The sequence below is a fragment of the Equus przewalskii genome, chromosome 17 (assembly GCF_037783145.1).
Source record: "Equus przewalskii isolate Varuska chromosome 17, EquPr2, whole genome shotgun sequence".
Taxonomy (NCBI): Eukaryota; Metazoa; Chordata; class Mammalia; order Perissodactyla; family Equidae; genus Equus; species Equus przewalskii.
The window spans coordinates 67,242,306-67,269,764 of NC_091847.1; the positions used below are offsets into that span (position 1 = coordinate 67,242,306).

Genomic DNA, 27,459 nt, shown 5'->3' on the forward strand with positions numbered 1-27,459 from the left:
TTAATTTCCAGCTGTGAAAACTGTCCAAGAATATATTAATACAAAACAGTTTTTGAGACAGAAAGTCATGTTTTTATACAGTTTTTAAAAAATCATGTATAAACCAGAATGATTAGCATTTCATGTTCATTAGAAAAGAAATTATTCTAAATAATATCCTATGTTCTATGTTTATGTGGCACTTTGAAAACTACCTATTGGGCCATGATGTAGTTACTGTTATGTACTTGCAAATGTGACAGCTGTGGTGTGGTGAGGAGTAGGTCGGATTGTAGATAAAATGAGATTGACGTCAGTTCATCTTTGGGGGTGAGTGAAAATGATATGGAGTTGTTTTCCTGTTCTTTCTGTGTTTGTGTATATTTGAAATTTTCCATAACAAAAAACTTACATTATTCCCATTGCTAGGTAGCCTAGTCACAAACAAACAAACAAAGAAAAATAAGTTGGGCTCATCTCAAAAAGAAAGCATTTCTTAGAGTATGTCGTTTTTTAAAAACTGTGCAAACATCCTTATATGGGAAGCTTGTTGATTCCTGGACATGATTTTAAGACTTGTTCAAGACCAGTTCTATAACTGTTTTGGCTGGCAAATCATTGGCACTCAATAAAAATTTATGATTGAACCAATGTTCCTTGTTACTCATAGTGCCTTCGATCAGGCACTTCATCTTTACAAACCACGGTTTTTCTCATGTGTAAGATAAGCAAGGAGGTTTTTTTTGTAGGCGGTTATGAAAGATTTTTGTTTGATTTTGTTTCTAGTAGCAAAACCCCAGTTTAAAAGAAGTATGCACACACACACACACACACGCACACACTGAGCTGCCGCAGTTGAAGCGAGGGTGGGAACCCAAGACTCGGCTCTCAGCTTCTCCTCCTTCTCTCTTCCTCTTTGCACGCCCCGCTTTGCCACAGCGTGCAAGGTACCCTAGGACTCCTTGAATCACAGCTTGAACCCACTGAACAAATTACAGCCCCCTAATGGGGCTACATCAGGTCTTTTAATAGGTTTGCCTTTCGGAGAGTTTGTTCGGGGATACTGTCTTTCTTGTTGTTGTGTTTTGTGTTTTCAGAAACAAATCTGTTATATGATTCATTTGAAACAAATAATAAAGAACTACAGAAAGCAAACAGGTTCTTTTCCCCCCTCAGAATGCCATGCAGATTGTGGGTTTTATGGACCATGAAGCTGAGTCGGTCTTGGAGGTAGTGGCAGCCGTGTTGAAACTGGGCAACATCGAGTTCAAGCCGGAATCTCGAGTGAATGGGTTAGATGAGAGCAAAATCAAAGATAAAAACGGTAAGTCTGTGCAGAGTCAATTTTGTTTAGCAAACGTGCTTTGAACTCCTGCCCAGTTTTTAATCTAGAAAGTAAAACTTCTGCTTTTCATTGGTTTGAAAAGCTTTCTAGTGAAACTGAGTAGAAAGTTAATGACAGCTAAGTTTTAGGTCTTTTGATTTATACATTTTGTACTGTTCAGTTTGAATGTGATTCAGAAAGAACACCCTGAGCCTTTTTGTGTCCACTTCCCCCAACAGAGTTAAAAGAAATTTGTGAGTTAACTGGCATCGATCAGTCGGTTCTAGAACGGGCATTCAGTTTCCGCACGGTTGAGGCCAAGCAGGAGAAAGTTTCTACTACACTGAACGTGGCTCAGGTGGGTGAAACATAGCATCCAGAAGTGAGCTTTTAAAAACTCTGTGATAAGTGGAAACAAAAATTTTATTTTCCAGGCTGTTATCTTAACTGTCACACTCTGTTCCAGGCATCATTCTAGGTAGTAGGGGCACAGCAGAAACTAAACAGATAAAGATCCCTGACCTCATGGAGCTTCAAATTTTGGAAGGAGGAGCCAGGCAATAGCCAGTAGACCTAATAAAGAAATAAATTTATACAGCAAGCCAGCAGTGGACCAAGAGATAAGTGCAGTGGACAAAGAGAAAACATAGAGCAGAGTAACGGAGATCCATAGTGCTGGGGGTGGGGAGGTTGGGTCTGAGTGAGGTGGGAAATGACTAGAGAGATCTGAGCATGAGGGGCATGCCCTCCCTTGTATTTCAAAGTGTCATTCTGGCTGCAGTGTGGAGAGCAGACTGTAGGGGAGGGAAGTGGAAAAGCAGGGTGTCTTAGTTTGGACTGTTATAACAGAGTACTGTAGACTGAGTGGCTTAAACAAAAAACATTTATTTCTCACGCTTCTGGAGACTAGAAGTCTGAGAGCAGGGTGCCAGCGTGATCGGAGTCTTGGTGAGGGCCCTCTTCCTAGTTTATAGGCAGCCACCTTCTTACCGTGTTCTCCTCACATGGCAGAGAGAGAGCGAGCGATCGAGCTCTGGTGTTTTCATCGCCTTATAAGGACACCAGTCTCATCATGGGAGCTCCACCCTCACAACCTCATCTAAACCTAATTGCCTCCTAAAGGCCCCGCCTCCAAGTACCATCACAGTGAGGATTAGGGCTTCAACATACAGATGTTGGGGGGCACCAACATTCAGTTCATGGCACAGGGGAGCTGCAGGGAGTTCTGCACTAACCCAGAGATGGGGGTGGTTTGAACTAGGTGCCAGCAGTGGAGTGAGAAGTGGTCACGTCTGGATATGTTTTGAAGATAGAAGTAACAAGATTTGCTGATGGCTTGGTACGTGGTACGACAGAAAAAGAAGAGTCAGAGATGACTCCCAACATTTTTTGCCCAAGCAACTGGGAAAAATAGAATTCCCATTTTCTGATTTGGAGAAGACAGTGGGAGAAACCAGCTTGTGGTCAAATGGCCAAATTGGCTGCCCTGCCTTCCTTATTGTGCTCCCTCCATCCTCCACTCTGAGGCCACTGAAGTCTTTCTAAGACACAATCAGAGTTGCTTACTTCCTCTCTCCTTGGGTTCAAGTTAAATGGATGGATGAATGCGTGGATACCTAAGGCAGCTTCTGGAGCCCTTTCAATGGAAACCCTTGGTTTCTATGGCTTAGACATTTTCCCACCAGTTAGTATGGATTTGGGCTAGAATGAAATAATTAATTCAGGACTTTTTCAACTCAGGCCTGCTTTGTCCAACTGTATTCTCATCCCCCTTGTAAGCAGCCTTAAGCGTCAGTAAGATGGTGGGGTAGGTTTAGTCTTTCTCTCTGCTGCTCTGAACTAGTCTTTCCCACTAACCCAAGAATGCCTATGTGTCTTTAGCTTTCTCTCAACGTTGATTTCTAATTTTAGGTGAGCTACTTTGGCTATGAAAAATACTCTCATTTCATGTATATGTAAATTTGATTTGTAACAGTCCTTTCCTAGCTATAACTGTTGTGTGTCCTTCGTCCTAAATTACTTCTTCTGCTATCGTGTCTGTCCAAGTCAGCCTTATAATTCACAGTCAGATGGTGAGTGACTGGCTTAATCAAGAAAATTTGTTGAGAGCCTACTCAGCACAAGCCGCCATGTAGACCATTAGTCGGGACAGAAGGAATTAAGCAAGAGTTCATCAAGAAGAGGGTTTCTGAGCCAGTTTTGAAGGATTTAGATGTATAAAGAATGGGCAAAAGGGAATTTCAAAAAGAAAATAGTGAGAAAAGCCAGGTTTGGAGTACATATCAGGAATGGGGTTGATTAAGCTTGGCTATAGCTGTAGATACGGGAAGAGGATTTGAAACAGTGTAGCTGGAAAGGTTAAGTTTGGGGTCAAAGAGTGGAGCGTCTACAGCAGTAGCTCTCAAACGTGAGCGAGCATCAGAATCACCTGGAGGGTTTGTTAAACCCTCGTTTGCAGGCTGCACCCCCAGAGCATCTTATTGAGTAGGTCTGGGGTAGGACCGAAGAATTTGCATTTCTAACAAGTTCAGAGGTGATGCGACTGCTGGTCCAGGGATCACATTTTGAGAACCAGTGTGTTGAAGGTCACAGTGAGTTTAGAGGTTTTCCATAGTCAGAGTAGGGACTGTTTAGTATAAGATGATGCAATGAGAAAACCTCTGTTGTTTAAGAAGGCCATTTAGGAATATCCATATATAAATATATGGATATATTTTGGTCTGTTTTTATTGTGTGTTTTAGTCTTGCTTTTTAATCATCCTCTATGGAAACCAGGCCCAGGTGCCTCATACTTTGTAAGCTTGAGTCACCTTGCATCACTGGGCATAACTTTTCCACATTCTTTTAACCTTTGGCATAAAATAATTTGGCTTGAGATTGTTGATGACTCAACTCTTTATTCAAGTTGTTTTTTTTTTTAATGTAGGGTTCAGAGTTTCGACTGATCTTATTCCCTAGATGGTTTTGATTCTAGTGAGAAATGTTTTGACTTTTCCTCATAACTCCCCTTCTTGGGCTCCATTATCATCTTTAATGCTTGATGCCTCATTTTCTCCAGGGCATTTAGATCTTTCCCCAGATGTGATGATTAATATTGAAATAATGGAAATTCAAGACAGAGTTATTATCATTCAGCTTGTGCCACATATTCTCTACGTGGCCTCCAAGGCCCTCTGTAATCTGACCCTACACGGCTTATCTCAGTTTATTCCCTGCTAATCTCTAAATGCCATACTTATTTTTACCTGGTGCCCTTTGGCACTGCCTTCTGATCGTTTCGTTCATGTTGATTTGATCTCCCTCGCTCCACTGTAAGCTCCTGGAGGGTGGGCCCCATGTCGGTGCATCTCTCCGTGTCCCCATGCCAAGCATGTGCTGTCCTGCTGCTCCTGATGCCGGTCATCTCTGAAGCACCTTCCTCCTGGGAGTTTGTTCAGTGAGCTTCACGCAGCTGGAGAAATGCATAGTCTTTTCATATTGTGCTGAGAATCTGCGATGGTGAATCAGCACGCTCGGGGTCTTCCCTCATTTCTGCACACCTTAGTGGTGATCCTTAAATGAGGTTAAACATTCCTGCCCTTCCTTTGAAGAGGATATTATTGTGGAAGTTAGATGGCATGAAGCAGACTCAAGAAGTCAGACCTGGCAAATTGACAGCCCCGGGTCCCAGCTGTAGCTCAATAGGCATAGTTTATTTGGCGAAAGGATAGTTTTTTTTCTTTATTTGTTTTGTTTGCTTGCTTCTTAAATTTTGAATTTGAGTGCCTTTAGCCTGGAATGCATCCTCCAGCCTCTGCAGATCCCACTACTTCCTGTTCATTTCTGTCACCCAGTCCCTGGAGGCATTTGAGTTTGTGAGTCCTGGAATAAATATTTGTTTGAAGGGAGCAAAGGACATTAATATTGGCTGTGAATAGACTTTGAAAAATATAAAGCAGTTTACTCGAATAAGTTGACACTATAGTTCAATTGCATGCTGAAATGATGGTTTGTAGGAAGCAGGTAGCATACAACTAAAAAAACTGGAAGACGTTACAATGAAAAAGGGTCTGTTTACAAATATGTAGTGTCTTGAGATAACTGGAATTCACAAGAAAGGAGAAAGGATTAAGAAAGAATTATATAGGCTCACGAGGTAATAGTAAAGGAGAGGATACTTCAAAAATCATAATATAAATGTGTCTATAGACTTACTGTGTGCCAGGCACTGTTCTAGGCACTTAAATTACCTATTTTAAGAAAGTGGAAACTAGAAGAAAAGGGATTGGAGAAAGGGTATGTATTTAAATTTAGGCTTCTTTCTCTGTTTCAGCATTTTACATGCACTTTCTGCTATGGAACCAATACCAACCACCCCCCCATCCCCCACCATGGATCACTACGTAGTTGGGTTTATTTTTTGCCAAATTCTGGGTGGATTTCCTAACTCTGATTGGAGTAGCTGCCTGAGTTAGAGAGAAGGGTTTGGGATTAGCACGGAAGTGTCAGATGTCGGGAAGAGGCGCTCTCGGGAAGAGGCGCTCTCTTTTCAGCTGCAGTACATTGCCAGGGATGTCAGTGTGTTACTAAAGTTGTTACACTTCAATTAGGAAGAAATGTAGAAAAAGAATTTCTGCATAATCTAGTAAATTGTGTTCTTCATAAAATAAAAATGTAATGGTTTACTTTAATAGCAATACCCAACTTTCTACTTATAAGCAATGAAATGCACATATGGCCAGAGTGTTAAAAACAACAGCAAAACCCCTAGCTTTCCTCTCCCGGCCTCCCCAGGAGCGCTGGTGTCACACATCTCGTTAGCATCCACTGCTGCACACTCTTGGCACCCCGTGCGTTTAAGGGCTGTTCGCTTCTCCCAATCAAACCTAACTTTCTCCAGCATTTGGATTCTGAGTCAAGGTCATAGAGACATATATGTCTTGTGCGTCTTCTTTGTCAAGTAGCTCTGAACATCTTTCAGATTAATAAATACGCAAATAAGAGGATTTTATTTTTAGCATACAACATATTATCCAACAATGTAGTTGTTATACTGCTCTTTAGGAAGACTTTAAAAAAAATACTCAAAAGATTTAATGAAGCCATTTCAATGTATTTCTTTTGAGTTTCCTTTCCTATGTGTAGGGGTTTAAAAACGCTAGTTGTCATTGTATTGTGTATAGAGTTTTTTATTTTCACAAAATGTAAGCATTTTCCATTTCATTACCTAATTTTCATAATGATCATTCTGTGATAACTGTGTAACTTCTCTTTCAATGGGTGCTTTTTTTTTTTTTTATTCTCTATGGTTGAACTTCTAAATTGCCTCTGATTCTTCTCTGTTCCATAACATTGAGATGACTATCTTCATGGGGAAAGCTTTTGCAATATTTAGAATTAGTTTCCTGGGATGCAAAAAAAGTATAATAACTAGGTATAAACAATTTGCCTGATTCTCTTAACAGCTTGACTGTTCCTCCAGAGTATAATAAAAACTGACTCTGGAAAAAAAATGGAAATAAAAGAGCTTTAAATATTTTTTAAAAATCTTATTTTATTGAAATTAAGCCTTGTGGTCATTGTGAGTGTTGAGTATTTCTTTTTCTTTTTGATAGGCTTATTATGCCCGTGATGCTCTGGCTAAAAACCTCTACAGCAGGTTGTTCTCGTGGTTGGTAAATCGAATCAATGAAAGCATCAAGGTACTGAATCTCTATAACCAAATAAATCAGTGGTAATAAATGGTATTCAGAGTATAAATATTAAGTTAAAGATATTTTAATTTTATAATCAGATCGTTAGTGATCACTTGTAAAGATTGTTCCTTGAAAAGAATTTCCCTTGCATAGGATTGAAATTTGTCAGGGATTCTATCTATTTTGTTTTGCGATGTGTGTTCTAAGAAATCTCACTGGAGAGTCAGTCTCCCAGGTCTTGTGGCTCATCTTCTAACTAGTTGAACACACTTGGCTGAAAAGGTGACTTGACCTCGCCAGCTACTTGAAATTTTCTTCAGTAAAATCGAGTATTACACTAGGTAATTTTGAAAGACCCTGTTGTAAGATTCAGTGATCTTTTTTTTTGAGGAAGGTTAGCCCTGAGCTAACATTTGCTGCCACTCCTCCTCTTTTGGCTGAGAAAGACTGGCCCTGAGCTAACATCCATGCCCATCTTCCTCTACTTTAAATGTGGGACGCCTACCACAGCATGGCTTGCCAAGTGGTGCCATGTCCACACCCGGGATCCGAACCAGCAACCCCGGGCCGCCGAAGCGGAATGTGCGCACTTAACCGCTGAGCCACCGGGCTGGCCCTCAGTGATCTTTTTTTAAATTAAGTATCACTAATGCCTTCTTTAAATGTCATCTATTATTAAAATTTCTGAAAGATTCCATACCAATATCCTATCTTGTATGTTTAAAAAGAAATTAAGGGGAGGACAGCCCCATGGCCGAGTGGTTAAGTTCCCGCACTCCGCTTCAGGGGCCCAGGGTTTCACCAGTTCGGATCCTGGGCACAGACATGGCACCGCTCATCAGGCCACGTTGAGGCGGCATCCCACATGCCACAACTAGAAGGACCCACAGCTAAAATATACAACTATATACTGGGGGGATTTGGGGAGAAAAAGCAGGAAAAAAGAAAAGATTGGCAACAGTTGTTAGCTCAGGTGCCAATCTTTAAAAAAACCAGGAAACTAAGTTACAGTTTTTCTCCTAGTTATGAAACACAATGAACTTGTAATATGTGTTTATATTCCTTAGTATGCTTTTGGTGTTATATTTCGTGCCTAAATTAACCTTTCAATTTGAACCTTTTTTTTAAGGCACAAACAAAAGTGAGAAAGAAGGTCATGGGTGTTTTGGACATTTATGGCTTTGAAATTTTTGAGGTAACTTATTTTCTATTTTTTGTATTATCTTTATTAATGTTGAACAGTTAGAAATTAAATCGTATATACTATAGACATTAAATATAATAGTACAACTTTGAATCTACAAATAACCTTTGTGCAGATGTAACAAAATCTGTGTGTGTGTGTGTATATATGCGTGTTTTACGTGCTGAGAGTCAGCATTTTGGAGACAGTGCTATTTAAAAAGAACTTCTTGTATCAGTACTTGACTTTTGAGATTGCAGATTCAAAGTTCTTACTGTGAAATTTCCAACCAGGTACTTGGACATTATGCCTGTGGTCACTCATTCGTTTGTAGGTTGTTGGACAATGAGGCAGGATACTGTCATGAAAGATCCAGGCGTGAGAGAGACAAATGCTGGCCATGGTCTGGCCAGAGCTGGTTATTATCTCTGTTGGACTCATCAGAGAGGGTCCGGATTAAATGATTTATTGGATTAAATGATTAAATGATTCAGGTCTCATCTGACTGTGATCTTAGGATAGTGAGTTCTGCAAAGGTTGAAAAAATTTCTGCTGAATTTCATAATGAATTAAATATTTAAACATTATCTACTTATTTTAGAATTTCCTGTTGACCCCCTTGCTAACTTTGACCTTTAGAAGCTGTTTTAAGGACCTTTTAAAATACTTACCTCTCACTTTTAGGAGTGGTATTTTAGTTTGGTTCAGGAAAATAACAAGTGAATCAGGCTCCTCCTTTCTTAATTCTCCCCACAAGTAATGATTTGTGAATCTCTTCAAATAACCAGACCTTGCCAGAATGACCCCTTGCAAGAATTTACATGTTCCAAATGATCAGGTTCACAGAATCAGAAAAAAATCAGCCCATTCCCCTTCTGCTAAGACACGCCTTTCTAGCAAATGCCTTTTTCTTACAGCATTTATTTGTGTGATAATGCCTTCTCCCTATTGATCATGTGCCACGTTTAATAGCTAATGCAAATAATTATTGAGGGCTGACTGTATGCAAGCATGGGTACGTGTTGCATAGACTGTCCAATTTAATTTCCACAACAACTTCATGCAGGAAGTAGCTGCTATTGTTATTCAGATTCTGTGATGAGGAAGTGAGGCTCTGAAGTAAGTCCCCTGAAGTAGCCACGTAACTCCCCGAAGGGTACATGGCTGCTAAGTCGTGGACTCCAGACCTAAACCCCAGACTTCCTAATAAATAATGAAAGACCTCCTAGAGGACCTTTTCCTCACTTTCACCCACAAACTCACAGGGTCCCCAGTATCTGGAAATAAGGAAAAAAAAACTAAATGTGATAGGTCTCTGACACCCCCTATTTCTGCACCACTGTCATCGTTCCAAGCTCCAGGCCAGTGTGGGGAGACTTCCTGGAGTTCATCTTTATGCTGGTGGCAGAGTGTGGGACACTTGTGCTGTGCACTGGCTGCTGTCCCCATACTGCCCCTCAATAACTGCCCTTCAGCACAACGTCTGCTTGTATTGGTGACCCTGTAGCACACTCTGCAAGGAAAGCTTCTGGTCCCTTCATTAAAGGGGAAGAATTTGAGATTTGTGATTTAGGAGAATTGCTTGAGTATATGCAGAAATCATGGTGCCAAAATTAATTTCTTTGCATCAAGAAGGGTTACTGTCACTAAATGGGCAGCATATCAAAGACATTCTTTACAGTTGGCAGGGAAAAGATTTCTTACCTGGCACATCACTGATCTAAATTTAGATGGTTTCATGAACAGGGCCAAAGCGGAGATCTCACTAGAAAGTTAGAATAAAAAGATATATTCAATGCTACTTCTAAAATCAAAGAAACTGATTTTATTTTATTTTATTTTGCAAGAAAAAAATTTATTGGCCTTTAAGCCAGTGGGGAAGGGCTTAATGTCATGTCACAATACATGGAAATTTTTTTTTATAGGCTAATGGGGTTATGATGGGACATTGGCTTGCCTTCATCTTCCAGGATATCGTAAGATCTCAGCTGTGGGAAAAGAGACCCTCACAGCGCTCAGGGAACTGAGTTGCTCCTCATGTAGTTTTGACCGTGTATAAGTGAGGGAGTCATTTCTCAAGCATTTATTCAGTGCCTCATATGAGCCAGATGCCAGTGGGAAGCAAGACAGAGATGTTCCTTTCCTGCATGGAGCTTATGGTCTTGGCCCTAAGATTGAGGGGCTGTTGCCGGCTGAGGACACATCCTATCTGGTAGGAAAATCTAACCAGGAAACTAGATTACTCTTTAAAAGTGTGTTTTTGCTATAGACCTAATCAGAATAGAAGCTGGGTGTTCTGGGTGGATACGTTCACTTGGCACTGGGTGAAACACCCTGTAGCAATGCGGAAATATTTTTCATTTGTGGTTAATTCAAGTTTTTCTCCAAGCCCATCTTTCTGAAGATGCTTTACTTCTACAGGTTATATCACCGTTTTTCTTAACACTCTTACAGCTACGGACTTTAGCTTATGCAAATGCCTGCATTATGTTTCTAAATGCTCTTCCTTTCTTCAGAGGAATACTCCAGCTCGGTAGTTCTCAGACTTAGCTGCACATTGGAATTACCTGGGGAGCTTTTGAATATTCAGATGTCCAGGCTGCACCCCAGAGCAATAAGTCAGCATCCTTGGGTACAGGGCCCCAGCAGCAGTATTGTAAAGGTCCCAGGTGATTCCATCGTGCAGTCAAGGTTAAGACCAACTGTTCCTGTAAACAGGAATCTCCAGAGTGAACTATAAATTCCAAACATATGTGTTCTGCTGGCTGTTTGGCCTCTGCACGAGATGCCCTTATAAACATTCAGCCTCACTTCAGTTTATCCTTTCTAAACCTAATCTGTGTGTATATAACATTCCTAAAACCAAACAGATTACATCTTTACTCTTAAATAGAACTTTCAGCCAAAGCCAAATCAAACTAGTTATGTGTCTATAGCAAATCTTGTGATGGCCATAAAATCGTTAGAAGTTAATTTTCCTTCTGCATGCAGTAAAAGCTTTGATTTCTTTTCTAGTCCCTTGAGAAAACTAAGATTTGTTTTTCATTCTACAGACATGCTTAATGACGGGGATACGTTCTTAGAAATGCACCGTTAGGTGATTTCATTGCTGTGCAAACATTATAGAGTGTACCTACACAAACCTAGATGGCGTAGCCTACTACACAACCGGGCTATATGCTACGAATCTTACGGGACCGCTGTCCTATATGTGGTCCGTCATTGACCGAAGCGTAGTTATGCGGTGCATGACTGTAATTAATAGTTCTCGCTCTCCTTCTCAGGTTAATCTTCTAAATGTCTTGATTTTTAATAATTTATTATTTATTTTATAAATAAATTTATTTTGGGGGAAGTCAGAATAGAGATTTGGTTGGGTACTTTTAAGATACTTTTACCTGCTTTTTGATACAGAATTAGAAATTTCTTTTTTAATGTATTCACGTACATACCCCAGGTGCCGTTGTATGTGTTCCTGGATTCTCAGCAAACGTAGAACACACAGAAAGGTCAGGAAGCCCAGAGGGTGGAACCCAAGGAAGCCAGATAATTAAGGACTTACAGGTACCACCAACTGAAGTAGAAGAGCTCAGAGTCTGACTCAGGAGGGAGGATTCAGAGCGCACATCAATGCAAAAATGAAAATGTCTATGGTGTCGTCTGCCCAAGTGGAAATAAACAGATAGAGTATAGAGGAAATTCTGCCCTTATTCTTCAGTGAAAATTGGCTACAGGAATTAAGAGTTCTGCCTTTTAGAATGCCCTGGACATCACTTTAAAGATCGGACTGTAAAGGTCCAGAAAAAAATTTTTTAATGTTTCTAATTCTGCTTCATGACCCCGCTGACAGTTCCCATGAAAACGTTTTTCAGCTGAGCTGGTGGAAACCTTTCATTCACTTTGGTCTGTCTCTAAACGGAAGAGGGAAACTGATGCATTAAACCATGGGGTGATGACACATGGGTTTGACTAACAGACATTCCAGCGCCAGCAGGGTGAATGGCTCTGCCTCGCTGGCCACGTGGGATCTGATGCCAGTTTGGAGAACAGATTAGTGGAACAATGATACCAAAAATAAGGTGAAGTGAATTAAAATTCTTAGAGGAGAAAAATCTAACTATAAATCCTGGACGTAAGTCCAGTTTGCAAAGGGAGAGAATTACAGTCCAAACACTCCAATTCTGTACAATGAAGTTTGGATGTTCTCATAACTGAAAACATGGCCTTTGATCTCTGAGAAATATTTATAGCATCTCCATAAAATAACAAATGCTATTCTTTAAAGAAGTGAAATTAAATTCAAAACAATGTTGAGCAGTCTAAATTGATTCAGCTTTTTTATAAGTACTTATCTGATAGGTATTAAAATTGACAGGTAGTTTAATGGGGAAATCCATTTAACTATTAGTATCCTGTAGACAGAAGCAGGACAGCACTGGCTGAATATGTCACTTTTCATACGGTTTAGCTGGTTTCATGCAGGCGAAGAGCTGGTTCTTTTGAATCAGGCTCTCCTTATTCGTCTTGCCCCTATTAACCTCACTGAAGGTGGCCCGTACGCAGCAAGGATGCGATAGGCTAGACGCAGTGAGTGTGCTACGTAAAACAGGCCTGTAGCTGGGCCAGTATCAGTGCAGCGTGCCAAGTCCCTCTCATGATTATAGGGTTTATTTTCTAAATTGTTTTAAAAAGAAAATTGATGCTGGTTACAGTCAACACCTTGTGTTTCAGTTGCCTTTATTTGTCCTTGGTGTGTTAGAGAACAACAGTTGAAGAGGAAGAGATGATTTAAAGTAGATTCTTAGAACGAAAATGGTGGGCATTAATATGATTCATAATATGTATATGTTCATCATTGCTCTTGCTTTAACTTTTTAATCCAAAGCCTAATTTAAAATATTTAAGGAAAGCACTGTAAGGCTGTTTTTAAAAAAAATTTATCGTATTTGAGTATGTATCTGGAAGAAAAATGTTATGCATTTAAAGGGAAGTTTTTTAAAACTTTAGCCATTCAATTTTGTGAATGTCTAACAAGGAGAATGTTTTATATTAAATGTTTTTCTCTTGTTTTGAGGAATTTTGTAAAATTTACTTTCTAAAAAAAGCAGGTCTTGATTTGGGACCCATTTCTTGACATTGTGATTTTTATTTTATTTATTTATTTATTAATTTATTATTTTTTGAGGAAGATTAGCCCTGACCTAACTACTGCCAGTCCTCTTTTTTGCTGAGGAAGCCTGGCCCTGAGCTAACATTGTGCGCATCTTCCTCTACTTTATATGTGGGATGCCTACCACAGCATGGCGTGCCAAGGAGTGCCATGTCCGCACCCGGGATCCAAACCGGAGAACCTCGGGCCACCGAGAAGCGGAATGTGCGAACTTAACCGCTGCGCCACCGGGCCGGCCCCAACCTTGTGATTTTTAAAAATTAATTGTTACGTAAATTTTATTTTTCTATAGGAACAGTGTTATAATTGGAGACTGCCCAAAGGCTTTTCACCAAGTAAAATCTTTACTAGGACCAGTAGCACATTTTAAACTATTAATATAGCCCAACTCCTCTGAAACAGTGATATCATACTCAGAGTTCTATAATTTTTATATGAATGTACTGTTTTATTTATTATGCAAGAGACTTCATTCTATGTAAAATAAGAAATCCTCAACCAACTTATGTCCAAAATTTGACCTCAAATGAAAGTGTTGAACTGTAAGAAATATCAATTAAATACGTAATTTACAGTACTTTTTGGTTGAATATGTCATGGTCTTTGTGTTTGAACTGCCCCCCATTTCCCCACACATAATATTCACCTGCAAACCCCGTGCTGTCCCACCATCCTAATGATGGAGGTGACAGAGCTTCCTCCTTTATTCTACATATTCTTTTCAATATTTATTGTTTTGAAAGAGTATGAGATTTAAATATCTGCCTAAAGAGTATAGGACTTCTTTAGCCTCCTCTATTGCTGAGAATATACAAGTGTAGTAACAGGCCAGTAGTTTTGATCCATCCTTCAAATTCATTCCAAGTGGAAACTTCATGATTGATACTTATAAATATAAACCAGTTGTAAACTCTGTTGAGAGTATGACTTCCTGTTTCTTTGATGTTGAAAGGGTCTACTCAAACTCTAGAATTCTTGAAAGAAGCCCTAGAGTTTCAAATTTTGGTATTTTGTATACTTCTAAATATAGTAAGTACTTACTACCCCAAAATACACTTGGTAAATACAGTGTAAAATAGTACAGAACCCAGGCGCCCTGCTGTTTACCTGTGTTTTCTAGAGCAGTCCGGTGGGGGTGGGGGTTGTTCTGAGCTTCGTTCAAGGGGATTGTATAATGGAAAATTTTGGATCTACTTGTTTGAAGATGTTCCCAAAAGTTTTAGTTTTATCCCTCAGTCTTTAAGGATAAATGTGGCTTAGAGAATGGAGAAAAATTTGCTGCATGGAGCATGGGTAGCAAACTGGAGAGAGGAGGTGAGTCATTCATGGGAGCAAGCTCCTGCCCACTTCCTCTGTGCGGGGCTTTGATTCATGAAACTGACACGTGGGAGAGAGTGCCTGCGCTGGCCACCCATGCAGTTCTTGACAAACCAAAAAAGTATCCAAATACCAAGTTGCTTTGGGGCCTTCATATTCATGTGATGGTTCCTAGACTCAGTTTAGCTATTTTATAAAAGGCAGAGGGAAAACCTGCTGATAGTTAACGCCTGTATCGATGGAGAAATGCGTTGGACCTGTGCAAGTTGCAGCTGTATAAATGGTTACCAGGCTGTTCCTTAATTTTCTGCAAATTATAAATTTTTGCAAGTTATTTTTAATGATTTGTGAAGTCCCATTTCCCCAAAATTTGGATAATGTCAACAGCCTAAACTTAGATCACAAGAAATGTGATTGCCTGCGTTTGCAGCAGTAATGATTGCACTGGCGATTCATGACGTGTTTTGGAGGCTGTGGAGTGTGTTTGCAAAAGATGTTGAGATATTTCTGTGGGGAGGTAAGCTGGTTTCTGCCCTGACAATTGTGTTACTCTGTTTTTGTTTCTGTTCTTTAAGCAGCAGGATAAGGTCGGAGAGTCAAGGTTACTGTTCTTAGGCTGTCTCCAGAATACTTTCCTTACCACCTTGTCTGTGTTTGAAGGGGAGACACAGCACGTATAGCACAGGGGTGGGTTGCTGTGATGGGAACGGGGAGGTGCTCTGGATCTTGCTGAATCTCTTCATTGTTTCGGTGACCTGCCAACTCCCTCTGTCCCTGACTCTTGAGGTGGATGTGTCATACACGTTTTATTTTTCCTGATAATTTAGGGTTAGAAACATTAGATTCTGAAGCCTTAAGGACTTGAAGCAAATTACGTGGTGTATCATTATTTCAGTCGCACAGTTTTTATCCTGAATAGCTCTCACCTAGCAGAACCACAATTCAGACAGCATGTGTAGGTATCGTGACCCTGTCTTGTGAATTGATCAGACACGTGTTTGATCTAAAGTTTTATGCCAGTCAGAAATACAGCGTGAATGGTAAAATCTGTCATTTCCACCAATGAGTAACTATCAGATGAGTGTTTACTTTTAGAAGTTTATTGCAAATTAAGAACTGACTGCATTTTGTGTAATCTGTCCCTTTCTGCACCAGAATGCAGTAAGTATGAACTGTTTGCAGTGACGGTCTGTTGCATGCTCCTGTGTGAATAGCTTCTCCAGCTGTGTGAATTTTGCAGTAAATGGCCATTGATTAACTGTGTGGATATGAAGTGTAGAATTCACAGAGGAATTTTTAAAAATTATAGGGAAAATTAATTTAGCTCTAACTTCTTAAGTTGTGTTATAACTGTGAAGCTTCGCCTCTGGTTTCTGATCTGCTTGTGTGTGTTTCATAGTCCTGTTCAAGCTGTTCAAGTCACATAATATGTCTGCGGACGCTAGTTGCTTTCCCCTGCCTGCTCCTCATTAGTGGCTGTTTGAAGATTTAACATAATTTTGTTTAAATAGCTCCATGGGCACAGACTTATTAAATTAGAGAGAAGATTTACTCCATGAATTTGTTTTCTAACAAAACCAAAGATCTGCTCATACAAACCATTAAAATTTTAATTTTATTATGTTTTTCATTTGCGGTAGTAGATTATATAAGGATCTATTTTACCAAACCAAGACAACCAGACTTTGTCAAAGATGAAATGGCCTTATGCTGATTATAATAATAATAAGGCATTTATACCAGATTGAATTCAACATTTAATCAAAATTGTTAAGCTCTTAGGATTAGAGCACATGGTTTTTAAAACTTTTGTGTGAAAATGAGTACTGGGGACTGTCCTTTGTGTCTAAGACTAGGTTTGTCAAAAGTATTGAAAATAAATGTATGCCCTTTAGTAAGAAATTTCAGGATTAAAAACAACAACAACAGCTTTTATCCTTGACTACATTTAATGTTAAAAGATCAGTCAGTGACAGTGTCAATGTGTCATTTATAGTTTAGAGTCAAAAGTTTCCTCAGATTAGTTTATCACTGGTGATTAGAACTCCTTCGCTGACCTCCAGGAAAGAATGTGGTCAGATGCTACATTATAAGTATCATTTTTAAATTTGTCCTAGGTAGGACCAAAGTTGATGGTTTGCTTTCTTCATTTATGGAGAGGCTTGAAGGCCAGTCTCTGTATTCTCAGGGAGTTGTGAGCTTCGGTTCTGCCGTTACATGGGGACCCTCCTAGCTCACTAGGCCAGGGCTGGCCACCTCAGTGGGAAAAGAGTCAGGTTTATCAGTGGTGGGGTCGTAGCGTCCCTTGCTCCCAATGCCACCATTTCTTTCCCTGCACAAAGGAAGGATAGAGGTGAAAATAGCTAGTTTATGACCAGATCTGCCTGTTCCTGGATGCTGTGGCTCTTGGTGAAGTGCATTCATTTAGCAGACGTGCATTTTCCGTCCTCAGTATGTACAAAAATGCATTAAGCCCTGTGCGTTGTTCAGAAACGATGCAGGCCTGGATCTTCCATCGGAGTTTGTAGGAGATCACTCTAATGTGAAGGAGAAACTGCTGAGAATCATAAGAGGAATAAATGTGAGCCTTCTGAGAAGAGAGAGAGCGTTTCTAGTGAGGGAGATGAATTCGATGTGCTGATTCCCTTGGGTCTCCATTTTGTAGGCCCCTCATCCATTCCTTCACTCATCAGATACATACAGAGCGCTTACTAGGGGTGAGGTGCTGGGTAAGGCATGGGCTTACAGCGGTGGACAAAAGAGACACAGGGTCGACGTTGCCCTTAGGAATGTACAGGCTAGTGAGACAGATAAGTGTGAACTAATCAATACATGTGTATGCTTATATACACACATATGTACATAGAGCATGATTTTTAAAAGTGCTAGTGTGTAAGAGTCAGAATGAGGGATCTGACCCCGGGTTCGGGAAGAGGATCAGGTCAGGAAGACTGTCTTGAGCTCCAAAGTTTTACCTGGGAATGAAAGCATGAGGACTTGGGTGACAGAGATTGTAGATCTCACTCTTTGTTTTCTGATCTTTCGGGGGAAATGTATGTATTTTTTATTTTTTACCATGTGTGGGGTGCTTCCTTGTCAACTAAACATCTTCATCCTTCAAATACTGTATAATTTCTGTGCTCCTCATTCATTCACTTATCTCGTGAATCGTTTCTCAAGTGCCTGTGATGTTTGAGCCTCTGACCCAGCAGCTGTGTGCTGGGCCACAGTTGAATCGGATAGGCAGTGGGTGGCGTCTCTTGTGGACTGAGATGTTAGAGTGCCCCCGTTATGGAAGAGCTAATGGCTTGGTTTATAAGGCTGTTTTCATTTTTCCCCATACAGGACAACAGCTTTGAGCAGTTTATTATTAACTATTGTAATGAAAAGCTGCAACAAATCTTCATTGAACTTACTCTTAAAGAAGAGCAGGAGGAGTATATACGGGAGGTAATGTTGAAATATTCTTTTAAATGTTCCTTTTTACTCAAATACAAATCCTGGATTCAGACTATGTAAACGTGACCCTAAAATCAGATTTATCTAAGTTTAGCCATATTCTGTCTTTTAAAAATTTCTTTGGCATGGGGCTGGCCCCGTGGCTGAGTGGTTGGGTTCACGTGCTCCACTGCAGGCGGCCCAGTGTTTCATTGGTTCGAGTCCTGGCTGCGGACATGGCACTGCTCATCAAGCCACGCTGAGGCAGCCTCCCACATGCCACAACTAGAAGGACCCACAAAGAAGAATATACAACTATGTACCGGGGGGCTTTGGGGAGAAAAGGGAAAAAAATAAAATCTTTAAAAAAAAAAAAATTTCTTTGGCATGACATTTAAGCTAACTGAGATTTTCTTTACTGCTCTGCTGCTAGTGCCCAGAACAATGCCTGCCACATAGTAGGTGCTCAGTAAATATCAGTTGACTGACTTGAGTCTCACTGGATTCCAGTGCAATGATGTAAAATAATAGTGTGTTAATAAAATGGTCTGTGATGAATGCACAAACAGCTGTGGTCCATCCCTACAAGGGCCTACTTCTCAGCAATAAAAAGGAGCAGACAGTTGAGACACGCAGTGACATGAAGGAATCTCAAATGCATTAACCTAGATGAAAGAAGCCAGACTCAGAAGACTACATACTGTGTGATCCCATCTCTTTATCTTTCTAGAAAAGGCAAAACTATAGAGGCAAAGTGATAGAGACAGGGAACAGTCAGCAATTGCCAGGGGACAGGAGTCGTCAGAGAGCATGACTATAAAGGGCAACACGAGGGAATTTGGGGGGGCTAATTATGGTGGTGGTCACATGATGTGATGCATTTGCCAAAACTTAGAGAATGGTCTACCAAAAAAGTCAGTATTGCTGTATATAAATTTGAAAATATTTTAAGACTTTGTTCAATCTTGAAAAGCACTGATTTTCTAATAAAAACAGGTAACATTTGTTGAGTGCTGTATGCCAGGTATTGTCCTAGTGCCATGTATGGACTCTCACTTAATGTAATTTAAAAATAATCAGAAGTAATGTTTGCAAAAGCCTTTCAACCCTAATTGTAAAACACGCACTTGGTTTTCACCCTTTCATTTTTTTAAATAGCCAGTCTTTCTCTAAGTATAAAATTATTTACTTCAGAAAAAATAAAAAGGAGAAATTATTTTCTTGTATCTGTATTTTTATTTCCTTTTCATTTATTTGTTTTAATATTTTAGTAATGACATTACATATTTTTCTTCATTTCTTTTTTTTTTTCTTTGCTGAGGAAGATTCAGCCTGAGCTAACATCCATGCCAATTTCCTCTATTTTTCAGTATGTGGGCTGCCAGCACAGCATGGCTTCTAACAGAGCAGTGTAGGTCAGCTTGCAGGAACCAAATCCAGGCTGCCAAAGTGGAGTGTGCTGAACTTAACCACTAGGCCACCGGGGCTGGCCCTGTCTTCATTTCTATGATGTCATTTTAAGTCATTAAGGACACTGAAACCTCCTTTTTTGGTGGTCTCTTAGTATAGATTTTTCTAATGTGATGATTATTCCCAGTGACTTAGTAAAATAATCCATTTACTTGAAAGCTAAATCGTAAATATTTCATTTTTCTTTTAGAATGATCATTTAGAAATGTCTTCTATTTGTCTGGCACCTTTTGGTAACATAAACATCCTAAAAGCCAGATTAATTCTCTTCCTGTCGTCTCATCATAAAGAGAATACCCAGACTTTGATCTCTAACTTAAAACAGTTTGTACAGATTGTCTAAAACACTTCTAAGAATATATAGGAAGATCCCTAGCTTGCTGTACGAATTCAATTTCTTCCCCTTAGAAGAAAAATAAATGTTTACACTGATGGGCAGAGTGTAAGCAGATGCAGAATGATTACATTTGGCCTCCCAGATTTGGCTTTGTTGGTAGCGTTAGAACCAGTGGATAGGTTTTTGTCTTTCCTTATGTTGAAAGTATTTTGTCTGAGCACTGGGCTATTTTTCACACTTGAAAAAAGTTAACTGTCCTACAACATGGGGTTGACTCTAAAATTAATTTTTTCCTTGTGATTACAAATTAAGAACAGAAAAATCTAGGCTTTAGATTCCTGGGATCAAGTTCTGACTTATTTCCTTATAAACACTGTAAATATACACAAAGTAATATTGACCCATGGGCCTGTCGAGTAAATATTTGGCCCAGGCCCAGTGAAGTGCATGGGAAATTGCCACAGATGGGAGAGTGGAATGGGAGGCAGTCTCAGGACAGGTCAAGGGCGCTCGTTTCAATCAGATCATGTCAGTGGTGGACTGCTGCACTGAGAAAGTTTTGGGAACCGGAAGATGACATTTGCAGCACTGACTTTATAAAGGAAATGTTCAGAGAGGAAGTGAAATATGATAAGATGGGCAAAATCTGTTTTATGGATGGTGGTGTTGTGGCATCATCATATGGACTTTGATTTTGTTCTGTTTTGTTTCTCAGGACATAGAATGGATGCACATTGATTACTTCAATAATGCTATCATCTGTGACCTAATAGAAAATGTGAGTATTAGGTACAGTTTTCTAAAGAATTTCTTAGTAGTGTAATTCACTCCTTATGAATGATCTCACTGCCTTCATTGTGAAGCTTTAATATTTTCACTGTTTTAACACTTTTCTTAGGGAACTGCAGAGTTCTGGAGACTTGGTTGTAGTCCTAAGGGACCATACACAGTTCTTGAACACATACGAAGACAGCTGGACATTTTGATACTTAGCCTGGATCCCCCATACTCATCCTGTGCTGTGTCATTACTGCCCATTCATTACTGCCCTTAGATGCACCAGCCTTTCTTGTGTGTTGGGAGCCCAGCTCCAGTCCACGGCTCCTGGAGTGTGAGCACTGATCAGAGGAGGCTCGGAGCAGCTTTAAAGGTTTCTACCAAATCAAAATACCCATTTCATTTCTAACGATTTAGTGACCTCTTAACATACTGCTCAATGGTTATTATCAGAAAGATAATTGTTGGCGAGGATGTGGAGAAAAGGGAACCGTTGTGCACTGTTGGTGGGAATGTAAGTTGGTGCAGCAGCTATGGAAGACAGTATGGAGGTTCCTCAAAAAATTAAAAATAGAACAATCATATGATACAGCAATCCTGCTTTTGGGTTTATATCCAAAGGAAATGGAATCGGGATCTTGAAGAGACATCTGCACTCCCAGATTCATTGCAACATTATTCATAATAACTAAGATATGGAGGCAACCTAAGTGTTCGTCTGTGGATGAATGGATAAAAAACGACGTGTGTGTGTGTATGTGTGTATGAATGAATATTATTCAGCCATGAGAAAGAAGGAAATCCTGTCATTTACGACAACATAGATAGACCTTGAAGGAATTATGCTAAGAGAAATAAGCCAGACAGAGAAAGACAAATACTGTATGATATCATTACTATGTGGAATCTGAAAAAGCCCAACTCATAGAAATGGAGAGAGGAGAATGGTAGTTGCTAGGGCCTGGGGGGATGGGGAGAAGGGGAGATGTTGGTCACAGGGCATAGACTTCTAGCTTGAAAAGGACTAAGTTCTGGGGATGTACTGTACAGCACAGTGACTGTAGTTAACAATACTGTATTATATACTTGAAAGTTGCTAAGAGAGTAGATCTGAAGTGTTCTCACCACAAAAAGAAGTGGTAATTGTGTGACGTGATAGAGGTGTCAGCCCACTGCTGTGGCTCTGGTGGTAATCATTTCGCAGTATGTAAGTGTATCAAGTCAACATGTTGTACGCCTTAAACTTACACAGTGTTATATGTCAATTATATCTCAGTAAAGCTGGAAAAAAATTTAAAAAAGTTAAAACAACAAAAAACTATGCTGTTCAAGTTAAGAGAAAGGGACAGCCTCAGGAGCTGAATTAAGTAGGACCCCAGAAGAGGCTCAGATACAGACTTACCACTGGTTCAGAGAATGTATGCAGGGGACATTGTATGTGTGACTTTGCAGGTGGCCAAGGGCCATGGGACTTTTCAGGTGACCCAAGTTCGTGTGTACGTATGTGAAAAGGCTTCAAGTGTGGAAAACCACTGGATAATTTACAGTAACCTTTCTGAGTCTAAGATTTTTGTTTTTACATCATACTCTGTAGTTTACTGGAAATGAATTGATTGCGGGAAGACTGATTTGTGTGTGAAACTCTGGAAACTTGCTTTATGCTTAGGATTATTAACATTCCTGGCCTTGATAACAGTGTTATTTGAAACAATGTGTACACTTTATTGTCCCACAGCCTTTTGAGCTGTCAGTGGTGAGTGAGTGCTGGTTCCGGAAAGCCCTTACAGGCTCTAAATGTCCAGCACATCACTTTCTATTTATGTACCTTTAACAAATCCTTTCGGAAGTTATGTCATTAGGCAGTATCTTTTCCCTTGGTATTCAAGATAGTATTACTGAAAGCCACATCTTTGATTAAATCGATTGTTAAAAACTATTCTCAAGCATTACGATTTTCCATTTAAAAAATAAACTTTGTTTTGAAAAATCTGAACGCTGTTGGAATGTGAACACTAATATTTCACCTAAGCGATCCAAAACTCTAGTCTAAAATCCAGAAAATCAGTGGATTTCCTGAAAACTTTTCCTGGTAAATTTTTGGACCAAGGTAATTTGCTGTGGGAATTTTAACTTTCAGCAGTCACGACTAGCACGTTTTCCTTCGTAAACATAATATTGCACTTAATTATTTCCCTTTAAGAAGGAAAAAAAAATAGGGGTAATTTAACTGGATTGTGTTAGTCTAACTGTATTGTCTCAGCCCGACATCCCCTTGCATATGTGATGGAAGAAACTCATGTCCACGCAGGGGCCTGGGGACATAAAGGAAGTGTTTCCTTCCAGCATCACTTAACAATAATGTCTATTCTTGGACTGTTATGAACACACTTGGTTCCTGAGAGCCCACACTTCCCCTGGGTTTTGTGTGGAGTGAATAAATGCTTGTCAAGGATGTCACGGCCTTGTGAGGAGAAGGGGAGAGGAACTGAGGCTGTGCCTTGGTGGCTGTGGTGAGGTTGCTGGTCAGTGGAGTGGATGGTTCTCTGTGGAATGGAGACATATGGGCCCAGAGGGGAAATCAAAGGAATAACAGCCTTTATGTAGCAAACTGGAAGATTCCTGATTTTTGATTCAGTTTAATTGGGCTGACTGCTCTTAGGATAAGTATGATCCCAGGGTCTGACTACACAAGAAATAAATTCTCACTCATGTTTAACATCCATTTCGAAATTTTATATAGAAGAAGGATTTTATTCTAAACAGATATTCTTGAAACACAGCTTGATTGCATTGATCATTAAAAGCAGCATCCCAAATCACATCATTTTTTTCCCTAGAAAATAAACTTTATTTTGAACACATGAGCAATTTGAAAACATCTGAAACCAATTTCCCTCTCAAGCTATGAATCAAATAATGGCCTTAGAAGACTGTGCTTTGTGATTTATGACCATATGTTGGAGAGACTGCACTGTCACTTTGTTTCTGACTTTTTAGATTTGTGTTTGAATCTTTGAGGTCTAAGTTACCTTTTTCTAACAATGCAAATTGGAGTCATCAACCAGCTAAGATGGCTGAGGTGACTCTAAGTTCTGTTCTGTGGGGGGAACAGAGTCGGGGAGGGAGAGACTGATACACTCCCACCCCTACCCTACTCCCACCCTCCCTACACACACCTGGGACACTTTGAAAGAGAGCTGACTTCTGTGGCTTTTTGTTATTTGTTTTGATTCTCTGCTTTTTCCTTGTAACTGAACAGAATTTTCTTGTGAATAAGTTGATTGTGTTTGATGGTGTCATTAGGAATAATTATTAAAACAATACAGTGAGGAAGGAAGGAAACCTTTTTACTTCCCTTCTCCCAGAACACAAATGGAATCCTGGCCATGCTGGATGAGGAGTGCCTGAGGCCTGGCACGGTCACCGATGAGACCTTCTTAGAGAAGCTCAACCAAGTCTGTGCCACCCACCAGCACTTCGAGAGCAGGATGAGCAAGTGTTCTCGGTTCCTCAATGACACGTCCCTGCCCCACAGCTGTTTCAGAATTCAGCATTATGCCGGCAAGGTATGGGGGAGCTGTGAGCACCCGGCTGGGCCTGCAGAGTTATTCCCTTGAGGAGACCATGCCTCGGAGATGGGCGTTCTGACCAGTGCCAACTTGTGAGGATGAACTGAGCTGCTAAAATAGTAGAAACAATAAATGTTTCATAGCAATAGAATCTGGACTAAGTTGAGCAAAATCTCCTTAGTACTCAGAGATGAAAGGAAAGCTAGTAGTCTTAATGAAAGAGTTTGAATGTATTTTAAAAATCGATTTTACTATTTTCAAGCTCTAAGCTATCTTATTAAAAAATCTATCAACACTAATAAAGGATATTTGCCAGTAAAAATTAGGAGTCACTAAAGACTTAACAATAAGGGTGTAAACACACAAACCGTTCAGCAGAAATAGTGAATTCTGAGATTGAGATTTGGAAATGACACTAGGGAAAATATTTTCTTTTTTGTAAAAATTCACTTATTCATTTGCTCACTATTTGGGGGAATTAATTTTTTGTCCTCTATTATATAAAGATAATTTTAAAACAGTTTTGGCAATAATTTTTTAGAATCCTAAAAGATTATTAATTACAGTTAGTGCCTCCTTTCTTATAAATAAGGTTGCAAACTTCAAAGGGAAAAAAATTCTTAATTATGTATTTAGTAAAAGTTAAGTATATAGAATCTGGATTACCTTTAATTTCAGAATGTTGGAGCTTGTTACTATGTTATTATTTGCATTAATCTGTGTCATTAAAAGATAATTTACCTAAACTCTGTTGGCTTACAATGTCTATGAAAATATCAGTGTTATCTCTCTTTTCCCCTGTCTGCTCTTAAACAGACTAGAATTGGCACATGTGAACTAAAAAAATAAAAGTAAAACCTCAAAAATATGCTCAAACACCAGAAAAACCCTCAAATCCTTTGAAAATGTTATGATAACCTTTTTGGAGTTTATCTTTGCAAATCCTGAAGGGTAACTTATTTTGGACTCTTCTGTGATTTAGACAGATGGAATTTAAACTTAGAGGCTAATTCGGTATTTGAATGCGACTAACATGTTGGGGATTTTTTGATGCCGAAAGAAGCGGCTACCCCATCGATGGTCTTGGAATATTTTTAACAGTTGTATGATGTTCTAGCATCCGGTGTGTCAGCAGTTGAGTCCTCTGTGCTGTTCATAGGTGCTGTACCAGGTGGAAGGATTTGTTGACAAAAACAACGACCTTCTCTATCGAGACCTGTCCCAAGCCATGTGGAAGGCCGGCCATGCCCTCATCAAGTCTTTGTTCCCCGAAGGGAACCCTGCCAAGATCAACCTGAAAAGGCCTCCTACAGCAGGCTCCCAGTTCAAGGCATCCGTGGCCACTCTGATGAAAAACCTGCAGACCAAGAATCCAAACTATATTAGGTATTCTGGCGCATCAAATTCTTTTGACAGTGTGATTATGAAGGCATTCTCAAGGAAGGTCATAAGATCATTTTCCTGTTTGCTTAAATCTGAGTGTAGCCCAAGCAGAGGATAACTAGGTACTTACAGGTCAAATAAGATGGTATCTTCTGTTTGCTTAAAAAATTCTCCAGTGCCCTCCCTCCCCCAAAATAAGGAATTTAAAAAAGGGCAAAAGAACATGTGGCAGGGGAGGGGAACAGATACTTAATGAAATTGGGTTGTCGGCACATAGGAGTTCTCAAATTTGTGTATTTTTTTTTCATGGGAAATTAAGAAACACGATGTAAATTTTTTTTCTAGTAAAAGTTTTGCATGAAACTCTTGTTGGATTCTTTTTATTTTAACTTAGAGCACGGCATTGCAGCAAGTGGGGGCTTTCGTTACAACTCTGGTGTAAGGGAAAATGTCCCTCTTTCTTTCCTGTGAGAGTTAAAGGCCCAGAGAAAGTAACGATTCCTAAAACAATCTGAATTTTTTCAAAGCAATAAAACTGCTTAAAAAGCATCTGCTCTCTTTTTTCTATGTCTAGGGCATCTTGGATATGACCATCTCACGATTCAGTAAAGACCAGCTAGGATTAGAGTTTGCAGTGTGTATTTGTTGAACTAGAAATAGAAGGTGTGTTTCTAACAGGTCAGATTTCCTGTAGCACACACACCCACACATACCTTCTCTCATTGTCTTTGAAAACTCAGTTATAAGGAAACTAGAGTGAAGAATGTTTTTGTGTTTGGCTTGTTTACCTAATATTTATATTAGTAACAGATGTAAATAGCAAAATCCCCTGGTTTGATTGCATTCAAGTTAGAACATATATTAGGTAAAGATCCTAGTTTCACAAAAAAAAAAAAAACCATGAAACTTTCTATGATCAGTTGCTTTTGTTATTCTCAATTAAGTAGAATTTAAAAAAAATTATTATTTAACTATACTTTATTGAGGTATGCTTTACGTGAAGTGATACGCACAGATCCTAGGGGAACCACTCTTACTTTTCACTGTTGTATTCATTTTGGTAACCGCCACCCAGGTGAGGTCATGGGACGTTATGCCACCCCAGAAATTCCTTCATTCTCCTTCCCTTGAGTAGTTTAAGGCATCTCTAAGACGTCTTAATAAACTCCAAGGTTGTGAATATATTGTCGTATTTTTTTTCTAGAATCTTTGTAGTTTCAGATTTCATATTAAGATCTATTTTTTTCTATATAGATGTCCTGTTGCTTCAGCACCATATATTGAAAAGAAAAAAAAAATCTCTGTTTTTCATTCAGTTGCCCTGATGCTTTTATTGAAAATCAGTTGAATGTATGTGCAGGGGTCTAGGTGTCAGACTAGGTGGAAAACTCACTAGTCTGTTCTACTGATTTGTTTGTAAAAAAAGAAAAAGCATAAAACCTCCAAGGCCAAATAAGATTTAACTGTCCACATATTATATATGTGTGTGGAATTTATTTGACAGTTGTAATTAGGCAGATGGAACCATAAATGTTTAACAATGTATTAATTAAGACACAGAGATTGCTGAAGATCCAAAATTGGCTTAAAGAAGATTGACATTTATTTTTTATATAGCTTCTAAGTGTAAGGACTCCAAGGCTGATAGAGCAACTCCTTCTGTTTTGTGGCTCTGGTGTTTCCAGGGTATTTCCCTCATCTATATGGTCAGAGAGGGCTCTCTACCATGTCAACAGTCTCAGCCCACAGTTAGTGGGAGAAGAACAAGGGGAGAGCAAGTCCCTTCCTTTTAAGGACACACCCAGAAGTGGCATACGAATTCTGATCCTAGTGATCA

At 39.5% G+C, this 27,459-nt stretch overlaps 1 protein-coding gene across 22 annotated transcripts in view; it reads left to right on the forward strand.

Moving 5' to 3' along the window:
* MYO1B (myosin IB) overlaps positions 1-27,459 on the forward strand; it is a 180,822-nt gene that overhangs the window by 124,086 nt on the left and 29,277 nt on the right. For all 22 annotated transcript variants that reach the window (XM_070581690.1, XM_070581691.1, XM_070581671.1 and 19 more), the window contains 8 exons: positions 1,156-1,303; positions 1,543-1,661; positions 6,898-6,984; positions 8,108-8,173; positions 17,994-18,098; positions 20,609-20,671; positions 24,036-24,236; positions 25,399-25,625. In XM_070581690.1, the coding sequence (XP_070437791.1) occupies positions 1,156-1,303; positions 1,543-1,661; positions 6,898-6,984; positions 8,108-8,173; positions 17,994-18,098; positions 20,609-20,671; positions 24,036-24,236; positions 25,399-25,625 (1,016 nt within the window). The remainder of the gene's footprint in view (positions 1-1,155; positions 1,304-1,542; positions 1,662-6,897; positions 6,985-8,107; positions 8,174-17,993; positions 18,099-20,608; positions 20,672-24,035; positions 24,237-25,398; positions 25,626-27,459) is intronic.